General features: G+C 44.4%; 1 protein-coding gene across 1 annotated transcript in view; it reads right to left on the bottom strand.

Moving 5' to 3' along the window:
* ENPP1 (ectonucleotide pyrophosphatase/phosphodiesterase 1) overlaps nucleotides 1-19,834 on the bottom strand; it is a 612,613-nt gene that overhangs the window by 126,543 nt on the left and 466,236 nt on the right. The window contains exons 17-19 of the mRNA XM_086927432.1: nucleotides 19,729-19,816; nucleotides 9,215-9,387; nucleotides 9,070-9,121 (exon numbers count right to left, since the gene is read on the bottom strand). Coding sequence (XP_086783558.1) covers nucleotides 9,070-9,121; nucleotides 9,215-9,387; nucleotides 19,729-19,816 — 313 coding nt within the window. The remainder of the gene's footprint in view (nucleotides 1-9,069; nucleotides 9,122-9,214; nucleotides 9,388-19,728; nucleotides 19,817-19,834) is intronic.

Below are 19,834 nucleotides of genomic sequence, written 5' to 3'. Positions count from 1 at the left end.
ATGAATGGTGGACAACAGCACAAAAAAACAAGCATTGGCATAGTCAATAGGTCTCGCCTTTGGGACGTTATAAGTGTTTTGTTATCAGGCTAGTTTTGTGGGGGGCTGGTGGATCACACACCATGGTACGTGTAAAAGGCAGGCAGGGCTGGGAAGAGTAGGTCACACAAAGTGAAAAGTATCAGAGCAACGTAATTAAAACAAACATAAAACTACGTAGGCGCGTTTGTAAAAGTAGACACACACTCCAATAAAACATATTTAAAAAATCTAGAAAGTAAATCTGAAGTAAAAAGTATTGGAGCAATGTAATGAAAAGAAATATAAAACTACGTAGGTGCTGGCAGAAAAAGACAGGATTGCAAGAGAAAGAGAAAGCACGCATGTGTGCGTATATAGTAACCTGACCCAACAGGAATGCAGCTGCCACCATGCGCGCGGCTGTTCGCTCCCGCAGGCAAAACGCAATGGGAGTGAACATTAGAAAAGAGGTGGGACATGCACCAACCTTTACCCATTATGGCAGTCCAATGAGAAAAAAATGCCCAGAAAGCCTCTGCGCTTACCATCATACAACAGGAAGCCAATTGAAACTGTGAAGCAGTACCTGTTGGAGTCCGACACTAATTGGGGCAAGCGTGTGCTGAAACATAGGCTGAGAGTGAAAAAACACGATAGGAAACAAATTCAGCTACACATAGCATTTCTAAAGAGAGTAGTAAGACTGCACAGCTTGGAAGCTTACCGGCAAAAGTCAGAAGAATAGAGGCCTCACGACTACGGTCCACCCAATTTGTGCATTCCGATTAATTACGGACACAGGCTCTTAAGGAATTTGCAAGTGGAGGGGGGAGAGAGCAAGGTAAGTATTTAGGCAATATGTGGCGGGGAATAAATCCTCTGGAAAGCTCTCTGAGGTAAAGGTGAATACCGGCAATAATCTGAGGGTCTGCAATGGCAGGGAGGATATGCGGCGGCTTGGATCGCTCTCACGTCCTGCCATGCGAGGGTTTACGGGTTATGTAGAGTTTGAGCGAGTGTGTTGTTATGACTGCGCTCTGAAGATACTCTACAGCTCGTCCTGATCAGAGACAAATGAAGCCTAAGCACAGCAAATGCAATGAGATAAAAGCACGGGGTGCTGAGCCATGACGAGGATGCAGCTGCCACCCTGCCTGCCGCTACTCGCCCTCCAGGGCCAAACGCTGTGGGAGTGAACATTTGCAAAAGAGGTGGGACATGCGCCTGTCTTTAGCCATTTGCAGGCTATGATAACGAAATGACACCGGCAACAACCAACCCAATGCGTGGGGGGGGAGGGGGTGGAGTCAGACCCACACAAAGAAGTTTAAAGTGCTTACAAGAAGACTCTCAGATCAGCGCATGCGCGCTGGCTCAGGCTCGACCTAACAAACCAATGCAGAAGAGGGGCAAGCTAAGAAACAGTACGGTAGCGCAAAGTAGCCTGGAGGTGAAAATAATCTAGCTGCAGGGGATTTATGCCTAGATGTAGGTAATTCCCATTTACAGACTCTTAAATACCGAATTTTACCAAATCGGTATTTAAGAGTCTGTAAATGGGAAGGGGGCAGATTTAGGTAATTCCGTATTTAGGAATACCGAATCTGTAAGATTCGGTATTTACCGATTCGGTAAATACCGAATCGCTATTGCCCATTGATTCCTATGGTCCTTGAAGCCCATAGGAATCAATGGGAAATACCGATTCGGTATTTACCAAATCGGTAAATACCGAATACTGCAAGGGTGCAGGGGGTGTCACTTTGACACCCTCTAGCACCCCAAGTACAGGCTTGTGTGACATGTGGCACACATACATGCCCTAAGGGCATGTCTGTGTGTCACATGGCACAGATGTGCATGCACACCTGAATTCGGTATTTTACCACACAATTGGATTGTGTAGTAAAATACCGACTCTTAAGGGCCTGTGGCACTCTTAGGAGTGTCAGCTACATATCGATTTACCGATTCGGTAACTATACAGATTCGGTATTTTACCGAATCGGTATAGTTACCGAATCGGTAAAATTACAGAATCGGTAAAATTACAGAATCGGTAAAATTACCGATTCGGTATGCCCCCTACATCTGAAAAGCCTAATACCGGTCGGAAACGGCCGAAATCGGCCGTTTCCGACCGGTATTAGGGCTCCTACATCTGGCCCTTAGAGTTTAAATAATGGCTGAGGGATGACAGAAATTAGAAGGGAAAGACCAAACTACGAAAAATAGATGTGAGAAGGGAAAAAAAAGAGGGATTTCCACCTCCAAACAAAAACACTGGCAAAGCCTAAACATCTGGCATCAATCAATTTGCTAATTCATGCAAGTCATATTTCTGCAAGGCAGTATTTCTGAGTATCACTACAGTGAAGAAAGACCTATTAGCGTTGTCAATCGTCGTTTTGTGTTAAGCAGCTTAAGTGCGTCTTTAGGCATGTGTTTTTATGGATTAACTCATGTGTGAGTGAGCTGCACACAATTTCTGGCTAAAACCTTGAAAAACACTGCTGAAGTGAAAAAATAGACAAAAGAAAACAGAAAAAACTTTCTAGACACAAGTTATGCATTAAATACACATAATGTGTGACGGTTTTGTGTATTTTTGAGATGTAAATAGTCCTTCATGCATTTCAAAGCAAGCACCCCAAACGAGGCAAAAAGATACATCATTCTACAGAAAAATGAAAGAGAAATACTCCTCTGAGTGGAGCCAAAGCCCACTCTTTAAGTATTTAAAACACACTGGCAACGATGGGGGAGCACGCAGCGGCACTGACAAGCCAGACCTAAACACAAAGACATCAGAGTAGATAGAGGAAGAAGGAAGAGGAGGGATGAAATAGTAAGGCAAGTAAAAGCAGTAGGAAACAAGCATTTGCAATGCAATAGGTCTCGCATTAGAAAAGTTTGAGCTATTGGTATTGTAAATGACAAATTTTGTATTTATGTGTTGGTTTTGAAAATAGCGAAATTAATAGCTTTGTCATTTACAATGCTAATAGGTATAGCTTTCGCAAATGTGACACCTATAGCATTTGTAATGCAATATGTGTTTTATTTACGTGACTTACATGTATTGATATTACAAATAAATGGCTTTTATTTATTTTTTAATAATTAATACTTAAATAAAAGTTATTGTAATTTATAATGGCAATAGCTTAAAGTTTTGTAAATAACTTTTGTGAAGATTATGTTCAGTGTATTTTATTGTGATGAAAATCCAAGAATAGATGTGAAATATTAACATCTTTTTTGTGACATTTACCATAAAGCTTGAAACATTGAGAGAACATATTTGAACTAGTTGTTGTTGAATGGTTGCACAGATTGATGCTGTGGTGGCGCTGAGTGATGTAGTGGTGCCCCTGAGTGATGCTGTGGTGGTGCTGAGTGATGTTGTGGTGATGTGATATATAGTGAGGGCGATAGATAGAGAAAGGGCGATAGAGTGGGGGCGATGGATAGAGTGGGGGCGATAGATAAATAGAGTGGGGGCGATAGATAAATAGAGTGAGGGTGATAGATAGATAGATAGATAGATAGATAGATAGATAGATAGATAGATAGATAGATAGATAGATAGATAGATAGATAGATAGATAGATAGATAGATAGATAGATAGATAGATAGATAGAGTGAGGGCGATAGATAGATATAATTATGTGGCACTGAGTGGTATTATGTGGAGTGTGTGTGTTGCATTCAGTAGAGTGTAATTATGGGGAGTATAATTATGTAGCACTGAGTGGTATTTGGAGTGTATGTTGCATTGAGTGCAGTGTAATTATGTGGCGTGTAATTATGTGGCCCTGAGTTGTATTTGGAGTGTATGTAGCATTGAGTGCAGTGTAGTTATGTGGTGTGTAATTATGTGGCACTGAGTGATATTTGGAGTGTATGTTGCATTGCGTGCAGTGTAATTATGTGGTGTGTAATTATGTGGCACTGAGTGGTATTTGGAGTGTATGTTGCATTGAGTGCAGTGTAATTATGTGGCGTGTAATTAAGTGGCACTGAGTGGTATTTGGAGTGTATGTTGCATTGAGTGTAGTGTAATTGTGTGTTGTGTAATTATGTGCACTGAGTAGTTTTGGAGTGTATGTTGCATTGAGCGCAGTGTAATTATGTAGCATATAATTATGTGGCACTGAGTGGTATTGTCTGGAGTGTATGTTGCATTGAGTGCAGTGTAATTATGTAACGTATAATTATGTGGCACTGAGTGGTATTGTGTGGTGTGTGTGTTGCATTGAGTACAGTGTAATTATGTGGCTTGTAATGATATGGCACTGAGTGGTATTTGGAGTGTATGTTGCATTGAGTGCAGTGTAATTATGTAGCATGTAATTATGTGGCACTAAGTGGTATTTGGAGTGTATGTTGCATTGAGTGCAGTGTAATTATGTGGAGTGTAATTATATGGCACTGAGTGGTATTTGGAGTGTATGTTGCGTGAGCGCAGTAATTATGTAGCATATAATTATGTGGCACTGAGTGGTATTATGAGGAGTGTATGTTGTATTCAGTAAAGTAATTGTGTGGCGTGTAATTATGTGGCACTGAGTGGTATTGTTTGGAGTGTATGTTGCATTGTAATTATGTAGCATATAATTATGTGGCATTGAGTGGTATTGTGTGGAGTGTGTGCTGCATTCAGTAGAGTGTAATTATGTGGTGTGTAATGATGTGGCATTGAGTGGTATTTGGAGTGTATGTTGCGTTGAGCACAGTGTAATTATGTAGCATATAATTACGTGGCACTGAGTGGTATTGCGTGAGTGTATGTTGTATTAGATTCTATAGATATGCTAATGTGATCATCTTCCCCAGCTGTGTTGGTGCCAAGTGGGAATAAGCTTGGCTGTCTCCTGTGACCCCTGCCAGGAGAGCAGCTGAAATGCAGCGCTTTGTTATGGAACAAGATCCCCCGGTGCAATGCCTTCCAAACAATTAATTTCTCTAAGCGAGAGCCTCAGGGGCGTAGCTAGAGCTTGTGGCGCCCGGGGCTATCCCTCAGATTGCCGCCCATGGCATCCGCAGCTTTCCCGCTACAAGATTGACGGCCCTGGGACAGGACCCACAAGCAACCCCAAACGGGGTACGTAGCGCATGCTGCACTGCAGGCAACATTTACAAGCAGGTGTTCTTGCCTTGTTCTTTACACGGGGCTGCGCGGCACTGGGGCGGCCTTTATAATTTATTTAAGGACACTGACTGCAGTCACTGACAGTGAGTGTCCCAAATAAATTATAAAGGCCCATAGCTGCCAAGGTTTCAGATTGCTTATGTGTGACATTTTCGTAATTTGAGTGTAATTATGAGTGACATTCAGCAACTACGAGTGCCACTTTCTCGCGAGCAAAAATCAAACAATTAGGATGAGGGAAACATATATATATATATATATATATATATATATATATATATATATATATATATATATATATATATATATGTTTCCCTCATCATATATATATATATATATATATATATATATATATATATATATATATATATATATATATATATATATATATATATATATATATATCAGAAATTACAGCCATTTCAGCAACGAGAAACACTATGAAGATCTTAAAACTATTGCAAACCACCAGAAATGGAAGTGCACTATCTGACAAGAAACACAGACTGCGTAGCTGCCACGTTTTAAGAGTGCTTATGTGTGACATTTTCAAGGTTTTAGGGTACCTATGAAGGGCATTCAGCTACTAAATGTATGACACTAAGAGTGACACTTTTTTGCAAGCAAAATCAACAAATTTAGTACATGGAAACAGATAAACATAACAAATTACATTAATTTGAGCAGAGATAAGCTTTGAAAATAACTTGAAACTGCTGCAAAACACCTAATCACACTGTAAAACGATTGTATACCCACAATCTACTCTAGTGATTTCAAACTTGTGATCATTGTTGATTCTTGCAGAGCCACAGAAATTGCATTTGCCAGTGTAAAATTGCTAGATCATGTTTGGCCACGGAGCACCTTATCGTACTTTGTTCAGCAATCCAACTCCTTTTCTGTTTGTAATCTGAACCTTATTGCATGCTCTGTTCCTAAACACAAACATCACTGATTCTAGCGCTTGCCCCTTAGTGTAACAGGCCACTTACCAACGAGAAGATCCTGCCTAGGGCTGTAGTGTCTAAGCTGCAATGTGAAACTCACTGCTGACAGCTGCTCTGCTCAGAGCTGCTCACAGACAGTGCTATGCTCGAGTCCGCCGGGCAGTCGATACACCACAGTGCTCTGACGTGGGCAGAAAAAGGCAAATGCTCTCAGACTCAGCAGCAGAAATAACTTACATTGCAGTGCGTGGTGGGTGTCTTTTAAAATGCAGCGCTCACCGTAATGAAACGTGCAGCCGAGTACTTCATTTTGTCTATGTCTTCCTGGGGCTCGGCAGCCACAGGACTTGTAAAAAAACATACCTTTTCCATCCAGTTAGGAGTTAGTTACGCACCATACCTTGAAAGAGCCAGCCAGGTTGCGGAAGCATTACATTGAAAGGAGCCTGCCCCGACAAACAAGTATTTAGATCTTAACATTTACCAGCTGTGATTTAGAAAATAAAACCGGAGAATTAGAATACATTACTCTGCTTACTTTTATCTGTAATTTAATGCTGGTGAGCGTGGCAATAAAGTAAAGGCCTCTTGTGGACGCAATCACAAGTATGACACAGGCCGCAAAACGCCGGGCAGCGGGATGGCATTCAGGGCGGCTCACCTCACCTCTGCACATGCTGGATTAATGTGGTGTGCTGTGGATGGGGGAGGGGGCGGGGAGAGCAGTGAAACCAGCTCTCGCTATGACCCCTGCCCCTCTCTAACGTGGGGATTGTCCAGAGACTTGTAGATTATTTTTTCCTCGCTTGAATAGCAGTCTACTTCGACTGTGAATGTAGCATACTATGACTACACATGAAGCTGGCAGCAAGTATTTAAATTCCTCTGTATTGACATTTAGCAAAGAACACGTCCAACACGTGGTGCAGTCTACTCATTCCATGTTCAGTTATAGCAAATTAAAGTAAATGCGAAAGTATATTTTCATTTCACTCACGTTGCCTAATTGAGATGCGAGTCGTCCAGGCTGTTGAGTGAGTCCCGAGCGTGGGGCTGTTTTACGACGGACTGGAGTCTGTCCTGCCGGCTGGTGCCCCACGGGTCACTGACTCCTTCCTCTGTGTCCCTCGGCCTCGGCTGTGGCAAGAATTGAATTTGCCAGGGTGCAGCAGCTGACAGCACACTTCACCCGGGCCAGGCTGGCTAGGTGCCGGTGCGAGCTGCAGCAGGAAGCTACGAGAGCCACTAATGGTTTGCTGGAGGTGAGGCAAATTCAGCAACCAGCCTGAGCCGTCTGCAATAAACTGACGACGGTCACGTCCACCGTGGTGCTGGCACGTTACGTACTTAGTAGCACATAACCTGACGGGGCCCGATAGGCTGCCGCCTCCAAAATAGTGCCGCCTGGGGCGGACCTCCACCCTCGCCCCCCCCTAGCTACGCGGCTGGAGAGCCTACCTCGCTGTACTGTGGACGGGAGACGCTGTGCCCGCCTCCCTGCTCGGGGCCGCGCAGTTATTGGCGCCGCCGAGGCAGGAAGACAGGCAAACACGGAGGAGACGTGGGCTGGGCCTGATCGAGGTTTCCGCTTCCCCCTGCCTGGGGGAAACTTTAGCTGTCATTGCCGGTCTCCCATTCGGTGGAGGGAGACCGGAGTTGCTGCAGAAAGCCCCGGGTCCCAAGAGAGGCCCTGGTGAGGGGAAGCCAGTGGAGCTGCGCGGGGCTCCTGTATGATGGAGCGAGCCCCGCGCTACATGAGGAGATGCCGCCGCAGGAGCCCCTAAGAACGGGAGCTCCAGAGCAGACCGGCAGCCTACCGGTAAGTGGGGCCGGTGTTGTGGTAGCAGAGGGGGGCGACGGGGCACATTGCTGGTGGCCGCGCCCCCCGTGTGCTTTCCCTCCCTGTGGGTGCCCGTGTTTAAGAGAGTGTGCACGGCGCCGTGCTGGACGTGCGCGCTCGCGCACCCTTAATCCACACAAAAAGCTTGTAACACCCTCCTGTTCCTAATTCCCCCGAGACGGGCAGCTATAAGTCTCTAGCTGGACGCATCCTTCGGATGCTAACTCCAGCGAGACCTAAAAAGGAGTAGGATTTAGGGTCTCCCTTGAAGATCAGAAGAAACAAAACTGAGGAACAATAGCACATATGATGATAGAGATAAAAAGGAAAATACAGATTTATGTAATGCTGATGAAAACAAAGTTGTAGAAATAAATTCTGAGACAAAGGGTATTCACTGAATTTGATTCTCATATTTGGTGAATGACATTGGTCTTGGAAAATTTGTGGAAACCGGTTAGGTGAAATAGATTATTAAATTTGTGATTTACAAGCTTGGGTTTCCTCAAATGTCATATGCAATCGTGGTTAAAGATTTCTTGTTAGCTTTTGTGGCAAACAAACCGTGCTTAATTTGTAAAAAACAAAAGTGTCCGCACCCTCGTCACGAGGTCACTGCTGCTTTGCAGCTTGCACCACTCATTGCCCCTACCAGTTACAATTGACTATGGCAATTCAGACTATTCCAGGTCCCCAGGGCTATAAGAATGGCATTAGTCATGTTTTAAGTATAGTGAATTAATAAATAGCTGTTTTTCTGCTCGTTTTTAAATTAAACATACAGCACCGCCATGTGCATACTGTCATGTGTGCCTGTTTTGACAATTGAATGCCAGTGCCGAGCAATGGAAACTCCGGCTCAAATTAAGCACTCTAATTAACCTGTAAATGCACAATTATTTTCGTTACGCATTCATTGTTGCCCCCAAATTAGAGGCTAGACACAGACATTTCTGGAAACACAGTCTGTGAATAACATTACACCGAAATGACTTTTGAAATATTTTGAATACATCTCCCATTCACGACTTTGAAACATTCCGCCACCATACTCTGCTGCCGACAAATACATTTGAAGAATAACTGAAAACAATGATCTTACCTTGCATGCTGGTTAAATTAAGATGTTGCTGAAAACCTTCGGGTGACAAGACCTTGAGTAAAGAAATAATGTTTATGTTTAGTAAATTATCATTTTAAAAAAGCAATGCAAATCTTTACATGATATTTGAATAACTTTAACTCACTGAAGAAGGACACAAACAGCCTAAGCTGCTTGAACCAACATCTGTTCTAAAAGTACACATGGATGGCATGGACATTTCCCTGGGATGGTTAGGTTGAAAAATTGGATTTTTCAGGAGGTGGTTAAGACTTCCATGAGTTCCATTGTTCGGTGCTGGTGTCACCTCTAATAAATCTAAAAACAGAATCAAAATCTACTGTTAGAGACAAATTATAAAGGAAGACAAGCGTCTCTACAAGCAGTGTGCAACCGGCATTTGTATCGCACATTTGATTGACAGCAAACGAATAAAACCTTTGTGTTCACTTCCGCTTGAACTTTCATGGTATGCCTGCCTAATCGTGGCATTTTAATTCTGACTTAAAAGAAAACACTAGTAGATGAAATCAACTGATGATCTGATTTCTAAGAAGTGATCCAATTTCTCCATCACCAAGCACGTCGTGGAAAACAAGTTTGAGGTTTGGTTGCAATGGAAGTTGTAGGAATTTGGTATTTTCTCCTTTATGAAGCATGTTGCAAAGGCTTTATGTTTGTGGCTGTCACAAGCAAACACAACTTTAGTTCCCTTAGTGACAGAATTCTAAAGAAGAGGCCGCTCTTTTCCTTTTGGTTGTGAAGTGTAGTGACATTGATCCTTTTCAATAGCTCACACTGAATGGACACAAATTCAAATTGTTTAAAAAAAAAAAAAAAAAGTTTGTTTAGAACAACCAGGTTGCTATGTAAGGCATCTTCAATGCCCTCACCTAGGCTCTTCATGCAGGTCCTTAAAGCTGATGCTTTTCTTAAGGTATTTTGTTTTATTTCATCAGCAACTTCTTGATCTTTTTCTGAATACTGGAACTCCTACCCAATAAATCCATGTCTCAGAAAACCTCCACATTCTTTGTTAATTCCTCGTTAAGGCTGCCAATTACATTAAGCTGGGAGCTAGAGTAGACATTCTAATATATTTTTCTTGATCAAGGCTATCGAAGGTTGGTTTCTGTTGTGCTGGTCATTCTGGCTTTTGGGTGGTTCACTGCACAATAAAAATGCAATCAACATGATCTTGTACAATGAATAAATAAGATATTGCAGCCATCTCCAACTGCGTTCTGTCATTTGCACTGCAATTAGATCACCTTTGAGCTCCAATCATCACCTACCACAGTACTACTTCAGTAGGCCATGAATGTGGTAAAAAGTCCTCTCTAATGTGACAGATTCCTCTTCAGTCTTTTATTGAACCCTGTTGCAATCCCCAGGTGCCAAAAGTGTGTCCATTTATTAAGTAACCAATCTTGAAAAGAAATACGGGGAGGGGAGCCTCCAAGTAATTATACATTAATTTACTAAATGAAGTATTTTTTTCTCTTATGTTAATTCAGTGTAGTAGGTGACAAAAAGAAGCACGTATGGAGGCTGGATTAAATTAATCTTGGACTAATTAGGGCACAAGCTCTACGACTGATAAAGCACTCACAGACACATGTTGGATTAAAGGATGTTATCAATTTTACACACTGTAAATGAGCTTACATTTTGGGTCAGATTCGACTGTAAATATATGTTTGTGACGGTGTGTGAGGAAATGTGGTGTATTATTTGGTGTGGTTGTGTGATCTCACTGTGTAATACACTTACCCACCCCTTTGCGACCCATATGTTATGGTTGTAAAGCTTCAACTCAACCCTGGGTAGCTATGGATCTGATTAGCAAGGCTTACACAGAGGAACACGTGTAATGCATTTAAGCATAACCAAGACAATTGAAATTGAAATCGACAAGGCACCAAAGAAATCCAGCACTAATTTATAAAAATAAGACTATTTTTAGACCCACAATGAAAAAGGCCCATGGGAGAGTTCTGGGGAAATAGGATTTATGTAGATACATCAAATCAAAGTATTTTCACTCAACTGTGCACAAGCATTGGCAAATTCAAAGCATTTGACACTTAGAAATGTTTTCACTAATAAGTTCGGGCTAGGTGTAATGAGGTCACTTGGAGTCAATTTAAGTGACCAACTCCAGTAGGCAGCCAGTTAGGTAGACTAGCAAGGTCCTCGGAAACAATTACCTTAGCAGTTGAAGCAGCCCTCAGTCTTATACAGGCACTTTTATCTTTGGCAGGGCCTTCCTATGGAAGTGGTCATGGAGCAAGAGATAAAGGATGCTGAAGATGGTCAAAGGATGCTGTGGATGTGATGCAGTCAATGGGAGTCTTGCTGCAACTACTTGACTGTCTAGTAATGGGGTGAGGCATTCCTGGGCACAGTGTCGATGTCACTCGAAGTCCTCTTTGTGCTGGCAGAAGTCCAATCACCACTGGACTACCGGTTGCCCAGTATTGCGTTCTCAGGTCAATCCTGCCTGGGTTAATAACTCGTCCTCTGGAAGCCCCAGGGGCACTATGATGGCATTCCTGGGTTCAGCGAACACAGGTGCAAATTTGTGCATCGCGTCCGGGTCCCTGGTGCTGCACAGTTGTGGTTGGTTGCAGGTTGAAATATTCTAAGCTACCAATGTGCCCCAGCATGCTTCCATGGTGTTGTGCCCCTGTGCTGTGAACAGGGGGCCATTCCACAAACCTGTGGAGTTTCTTGGCTTTGGCTGGGCTCTGGAGACTATTTCTCCCGAAGCAGGACACAGTCCCTCTCCTTTGTAAGCACAAGGTGCATTTCCAGGCGGTGCAGACTCTCTTTGCCAGTTTGAAGGTGCAGCAGGGCAGTCCATCCAAAGTCCTTCATCAAGTCCAGTCAAAATCTGAGTTTGGGGTGACGGGGGTGTACTTATGCTCAGATGCGGTTGGTAGCCAATGAGCTCCCAGGTTCTCTCCCACTTCATGACCACTTCCTGTGAAGAGTGGCATCTGGGCATCCCAGGATGCACCATTCTGCCCACTTCCAATTCGGCATGGTCCCTATCATGGCATGTGGAGGTCCCCAGTCCAACTTAGGGGTGTGTCTACCACGGGCTACACGACCCTGGAAAAACAAGTTTGGCAACTGGTTTCCCCTCTTCTGTCTTAAATGCCATCCTGTCTGCCTAAACAATAAAGCAGCCCCTCCCCCAAGTGTTACTTATTTGCCCTTCAAAGGGGGCATCTCCTGTGAAGATCGCCTTTTCGGCCAACACCCATGTGGATTCCTGCAGGAAGATAGTGACACCTCCTTACAGAGCAGGCACCTACTGTATCCTTTCCTGGAAGTAGGCAGCATTTCTCCCCAAGAAGGCAGAAAGCTGTCTCTACAACAGGACCCAATGTGCAACCAGTATGGGCAGAGGGGACTAAAGGCAACTAAGTGGTAACTTTGCTAACTGTTGCACACTGCAAATCGTTACATTAATTTCGATCTGAGATTCAAGTCTGGTTTAAAGCAAAAAGTTGTTTAATACCTTGTGTGACCCACGTCGGTAGCACCATTCTAAAGAAAGCACAGCTGAGGGGTCAGTGTCTAATTCTCGTCAATTGGGCGACAAAGCTTTTCCACAGTAAAAAAAACAGTTTCATGTTTTTACTATCAGAACATGTAAAAATACATGTTCTGCCTGTGCGGTATTTGGCACCCTGCCTTAGGACTTGATAAGCCTGCCACGAGGTGACTTACATATATGCAAGCATAGAGTGGAGCATTGCAGAGTGGAGCATTGCAGAGTGGGGCGTCGCAGAGTGGGGCGTCGCAGAGTGGGGCGTCGCAGAGTGGGGCGTCGCAGAGTGGGGCGTCGCAGAGTGGGGCGTCGCAGAGTGGGGCGTAGCAGAGTGGGGCGTAGCAGAGTGGGGCGTAGCAGAGTGGGGCGTAGCAGAGTGGGGCGTAGCAGAGTGGGGCGTCGCAGAGTGGGGTGTCGCAGAGTGGGGTGTCGCAGAGTGGGGTGTCGCAGAGTGGGGTGTCGCAGAGTGGGGTGTCGCAGAGTAGACTCTAGTAAAGTGGAGCAGAGTGGCATGGAGTAGAGTGGCATATACTGAAGTGGGGTAAGGTACAGTGGTGCAGAGTAGATTGCCATAAGGTTTAGTGGCGCAGAGTGCATTGATTTTGAGTAAAGAGATTTAGAGTGCATTGGTGTAGAGTGCACTGACAGAGTAGCATAGAGTGCAGTAGCATAGAGTAAAGCAGTGCAGAGTATATTGGAGTGGTGTACAGTGCAGTGGCATAGAGTGATGTGTCGTAGATTGAAGTGGCATAGAATGGAGTGGTGTAGGATAGAGTGGAGTAGTGGTGAGGTGTAGAGTGCAGAAGTGTGTCGTAGAGTTCAGTGCAGTGGTATACAATTCGGTGGCAAAGAGTGCAGTCATACAGAGTAGAGTGTCAAAGTGCAGGGTTGTAGAGTGCAGAGTTGTAGAGTGTAGAGTTGTAGAGTGATGCAGAGGGGAGTGGTGGAGAGAGCAGTGACGTGGAGTGCAGTGACGCAGAATGAAATGGTGTAGAGTGATGCGGTGTGCAGTGGCATAGGGTGCAGTGACAGAGTAGAGTGGCATGTATGATGGGGTGTCTGTGTAAGATGACAGCTTAAATAGACAGAATACCACAGGGAATATCTTGCTGTTACTTGTTAAATGGAGTGATGTAGAGTAGACAGAAATGGTGAAGGGTAGAATGCAGTGGCATGGAGTAGCGGCATAGAGCTCAGTCGCATAGAGTGGTGTAGCACTGATTAACATGTCAGAGTGTAGTGTTGCAGAGTGGCGTAGGGTGGTGTAAAGTACAGTATCATTGAGTGCAGTGACAAAGAGTAGATTGTTGCAGAGTAGAGTGAAGTGGAGGGGTGTGCAGTAGTGCAGGTTAGATTGGTGTGGTATACAGTAGTGTCATAGGGTGCATTTGTGTTGAGTGCAGTGTTGCAGAGTGGAGTGGCATAGAGTGGCCTAGACTGGAGTGGTCCAGACTGGTATGGTGTAGAGTGCAATGGCGAAGAGTAGAGAGGGGTAGAGTGCTGTACAGTAGAGAGACAGAGCGAAATGGTGTAGAACGCAGTGTCAGAGTGCAGTGGTGCACAGTCGATTAGAGTGGCGTAGAGGGCACTGATGTAGAGTGCAGTAGAGTGGCATTGAGGGCACTGATGTAGAGTGCAGTAGAGTGGCATAAAGTGGTGCAGAGTAGAGAGGCATGGAGTGGAGCACGCCTGGTAGAGTAGCGCCAAGCAGAGTGTTTCAGAGTAGAGGGCAATGGAGTTGAGCCAATTGTTGTAGAGTTGAGGGCAATGGCACAGAGTAGATTGTTTCAGGGTAGAGGGCAGTGGTGCAGAGTAGACTTTCTTTTAGAGTAGAGGGCAGTGGCTCAGAGCAGATTGTTTCACAGAAAAGGGCAGTGATACAGAGTAGTTGAGACTAGCGTAGAGGGGATGGGCATCACATGCACTAGGGTGCAGTGAAGTGGTACAGAGTAGACTGCATTGGAATTGATTGCAGTGGAAGAGTGCAGTGTTGCAGAGGAGGGTGGCATAGAGTAGAGTGGCATAGAGTTGAGTGGCACAGCATGGTGAATAGTGCAGTGGTGCAGATTAATGTGAGATAGAGAGCATAGAGTAGAGTGGTGTAGAGTAGAGTGGAGTGGTGCAGAGAAGAGTGCAGTGATACATTGTGGAGTGGAGTGGAGCGGTGCAGAGTAGAGTGCGGTGGCGTAGAGTAGTGAAGGATAGTGTGGAGTCAGATAACTTGAACTATGTATGGTATGGTAGCATTCTGCCATTACAGACAACTTATCTTCAATTGAAATAACCATTACATTTGCACTCACATACAGTTTTACTGATAAAAGTATACAGGGCACAAATGATGCGTAGACACCCAATGTATTGATTTGATCATCAGCACAGTTAATTTACAGACACATACATTTTGTTGTGTGCTAGAACAAAAAAATAACATCTTACAGCCTTCTTCAAGCAGACACCCAGTAGCCAGCATGATTGTCACATAAATCCTCTCACTTTGAAGTTAAAGAAAGAAAAGCAAACACCAAGCTTCCTGGAAGACACAGCCTGACATTTGACCTCTGTCTCTGAATGCACAGCAATTGTGACAAGGTAAAAATAAGATTAAAAGGCCTGTTTACAGAAAGCAGGTCCATGGAAGAATACAATTAACAAGGTTTGATCAACGCGAGGGACGAACAAACTCGAGCTGAGTAGCCTTAAGCAAATAAAGCCAGCAAAAAGAAAGCCAGAAAATGTGAGTTACAAACCACAAAGCTAAATAGTAGACAATGGGCAGAATGCATTCCTAGGTCAACTTTCTGAATGTCCCCAAGATGTCTTTAGCAAATAAGACAACTGTGCTGTCTGGTAGGCTGCGACATTACCAGGTGGAAGTCTGGCTACGCCATTGCTTTACGTGGCAAAGTCGGGCCAGTAGTTAAACCTGCTCTTCCAACCTGCAAATGGCGGCTGGAAGTCTTTTTGCTCGTGTTACATCTAGGCTGGCACAACTAGTGCTTATTTTCCGGGGAGACGTCTAATTTACATGCCCTGGGTAACATTTACTAGGGAGACTTACAAGTAAGTTAGCTTAGTGTCACATTGAGCCATCCCAGGATATGGAAGAGAAAGACTGTGATGACCTGTTTCCGCCTTATATCTCTCCTGTGCTTTACTTTCAGTCTCCTTTGGATGAGGACAATAGCGGTCCCTTTAAGTCGCCCTTCTTCCTGGAGACCGACCCATACCACATGACCTCATCACATGCACCAATGATCTTCAACGGGGTGCTATAACCAGTAGAGACACAGACGAAGGAGAGAGTGGGATGACCAGAGAACAAACGAGATTTGGACGCGAGGAGAAGAGTAGCAAATCCATCACCCTGCATGCGGAGGACGTAGAGGACGCAAGGAAAACAACGGTCGGGAAAGCCACTATCCGAAGGGTGGAAGAAGAAAGAAGGGAGCCGGACCCTCTTCGCCATCGCCTAAAAGCCAGCCATGCTCCTGGAGGAGTGTGGCTACCAGAGGTACATAGACGTATCCTAGGGTTATTTGGGAGGGGGAGGTCTATAAAAACAGGATGCCAAACAAACCATTGGAGGGTTAAGAGATCGGTTCTAAAGAAAAGGTCAGGTCAGGATCTTGCCCCCTCTAGGAGAAAACCACAATTATGGATGGTGGTGTTTGGTGTTGGTGTTCCCTTTCACGACCCTCCCTTGAACTTTAAGGTTCATGAAAACGCTTGGCTAAAACCCCCTTTCCGTTTTTTTTCCTCTTACATGACCTCCGGTGAAAACTCTACGAAACGAGGATGAAGTCAGTCCAAGTACTTCCTCTGAAAAAAAAGACGGAAGATTACAGGAGAACTGCCTAAAAGAAACTGTGGAGTTGCAGAAACTGTTAAGTAACGGTGAATAACAATCTTTGTTTTCTGAAACAGTGTCTCTCCGACTTTGCTTGCCCAATTCACACTTAGCCAAATCGGTAGGAGCCAACTTGAAATACCAGTTTACGGGTAAGGGCACAGGCACTGAGATCTGGTTAGTAGGACTCAATGCACTCCGACTCGAAAAACCAGCAGCATCAGTCCCAAAAACTTCAGGGTGACCATGCAAAAAGAGGTATTTCCTTACATCATCTATTTATACTGCTGCCGCCTAGTATGTTGGAGTTTTGGATTCAGTAGGAATTTATGAACATACTCCGGGATAGAATTTTCTAAAACGTAACTTTTAGACACTAGTCACAATTATGAGCTGTAACAGTATGAAGACGAGGAATATACAATGATAAATGTTTCAGGTATAAATGGTGACAGACCAGCAGTTAATTTTACAGATAAAAAGTGAGGAAGTGTAGAAGCCCAATCTCTCATGTCTTTCAACTTTTCTAAATGATGTTACTAACATTTTCTTAATTATCAATTTCAAATTAAGCATGCTTTGGAGTGACTGTTTCCCACCTGCAAATCAGACTGTTCATGAAACAATCCGCAACTGCTGGCTTGTGGCCAGTTCCTGATAGTCCACACTTCATTGGGGAGATGTCCTTAAACAGCCTCAACAAACTACAGCTGTAGAAGGCTAATATCAGACCCCCCTTCAGGAGGTGATAGGGATCAAACAGGGAGTACTGGGTTTCAACGGTGAAGGTTGACGTAATTTGCTTCTGATGTCCAGGGGGTGTCTACTACTGTGGCTCTGCAAACTGGGCCAAGTACAAACCCTTGAGCACCTGTCTGCTCAGTGGTAGAGATGGCAAGCTGTCACAGACCGTTCAGGGAGGTAGTGTGGGCTTTCTTGAGCTCAGGACTCAACAATCACATAGTAGAGCAATAAATGAGCATCCAACCAACTGCTTTACATTTGAGAACTAAAGTACTTTAATGCGCAATCAAATAGAATATTACATATAGGATATATGTTAACATACAATTTAGTGTCCTGAGCTCAGGCTGTGCCTCCGCTACCTGTCCCAAGCTCCCACCCTCCCCATGTTATGGTCTGTACTCCCTAGGGATTAAGGCAATAGTATGATTATGGCTCAGATGCAGATCAACAGTTGTATTGTAAGTTACACCCGCTCTTTCACAGTTCATGTGCTCAATTCTTACTTACTTCAGTTGCTCAGTTCTTGCCACTCATGGTGGATCAGTCCATTCAGACAGCGACCCAGTTTTGTATCCACACACCTGCTCTTTCCCATTTCTGGGAGGGAAAGCATGAAAACTAGTAGCTTCATTGGGACTCATTGACTCTGAGCGCCAGCCGGGTAGAATGGTCCCCTGCAGTTCTGCTGCTGCACATCTCCAGTAACTGTAAGTTGCTGTCTCGCACTCGGGATGGCTCTCCCCTCTTAAGCCTGACTTGCACATAATACAGGTGGACAGGTGCTCTGATATAAGTGGAGCACCACACAGGCTGATCACTTAAGAGTGGCGCCAAGTACAGGCTGATCACTGGCTGGCTGTTTGTGAATCCACAAACAGGGTGATCTTCAATTGGTGGACCAGCCATGCACTGGCTAATCTCTTCTGGGCTTAGTTCAGGTTACACATCTTCTGGGCAGTACAGCTTAGCACAGGCCATGCTGGACTTGGATCACAGCCCGTTATGGACATTGGAAAATGTAGGTACAGTTGTCAGCCTCCCATAAGGAACCACAGATTGGAACATGTCGACACTGGAGTGCACTGCTCACTCTCCACAGTCTACTCTTCTGAAAGGCTCCCACAAGTTCAAAGGTGATTCTGCACCTCACTTCTCCTGGAAAGTCACTCCTCCTGCAGAGGTGGCAGGTTCTTCTATCTCTCTGAAAGCACACTGGTTTCTAGGCACTTTAAGTCAGGTAAACTTTTCTACCAGCAATGGGTAGACTCAGGCGATATGTCTTCATCTCTGGAAAACTGGCTTTTGGGCACATACCAGCTCTCTTGTTGCACAGCAGTCCTCTGAGTACTCTGCAGAGCACTCAGCATCCTTGGTCTTGGAGAAATTGGAACTAGAACAACAAGTGGAGCCCCACTTTTATACAGCAACAGCAGGCAGGAGAGATGTGCATCAACTGTTTGCACTTTCAGTACAAGTTTGTGGTGGTTCTCATTTTTAGCATACTTTCCGGACTGATCTCCAAACACAGCCTATGTGTAGAGAGAGGAGTCTCATAGCATGGTTGACTCCAGCCTAGAGCACCCACAACAGAAACGCAAAGAGGTGTGAGCTTTCTGCAACTTGATTGTATCAGCCAAAAAGAGCAATCAGGGAAAGACAAAAGGCTGGGCTCACCTAAACTGTCCTCTTCACCTTACCCAACAGAGTCTGCAGCCCCACTCTTCATCTCTACCATCTACCCAATGGCAGAGATTCAGCAACAGACTTACAGAACTTTTTAAGAATTGGGGTCTCCTCTTCCCTCGGTTCAGTGTCTATAACTCCTCTCTCCGGCTTCGGGAATGTCAGAAAAACACTTCGAGTGTCTGTGCGTGTGATTTTGACCTCACTTCCATCTGGGCCAGACCAGGGGTAGCTTAAATGAATCACACTGGCCTCCATTACTATGGTTCACTCAAATACACCTTGCATGTCCCCATGCAGGCAACACACACAAACATGTAACTTGCATGCACTGGGTACCATATACTAGGGACTTACAGGTAAGGAAAATTTGCCAATCAGATATTAGCCGATTGTACATACATTTGAGGGGTCAAAGCATCTGCTCGGGGGCCTGGACAGCAGGGCCCAGTGTGCTTCAGAGTAAAAAAAACAGCAGCATCATTCCACAGATTTGGAAGGGTGATCATATAAAAAAGGCATTTCCTACCAATGTCCATGTGAAATAATCACACTGGCCTGCAATCAAATAGAAACAATCAAACTAACCCTTTCATTAAGTTGAAAGATTCATACTAAACATCCAGCCATACTGAGAAGCATGTGTCCATAAGTTGTACATTTCTGGGTTAACTGGCTTAGGGAATGAACCAGATCTCCTGCGGTATATTCTAATATGGTGCAATGTTTTTTGCAACTAACTCATTGTAGGAGAACTTGAAAACAAACTATTTACTTCACAAAAAAATAGAGCAAACAGCCAAGTATCCATTCTTACCACACATTAAGTTATACAGCTCAATGTTTTCAAAAGGTTCAACCTCAGTCTTGGCCTTGAGTCCAGGTCCATATCCAATAAACAGTGCCTGTGATGTAAGCAGAGT

The sequence above is a fragment of the Lissotriton vulgaris genome, chromosome 6, assembly GCF_964263255.1.
Source record: "Lissotriton vulgaris chromosome 6, aLisVul1.2, whole genome shotgun sequence".
Lineage (NCBI taxonomy): Eukaryota > Metazoa > Chordata > Amphibia > Caudata > Salamandridae > Lissotriton > Lissotriton vulgaris.
This window is presented reverse-complemented; position numbering and strand designations above follow the sequence as displayed.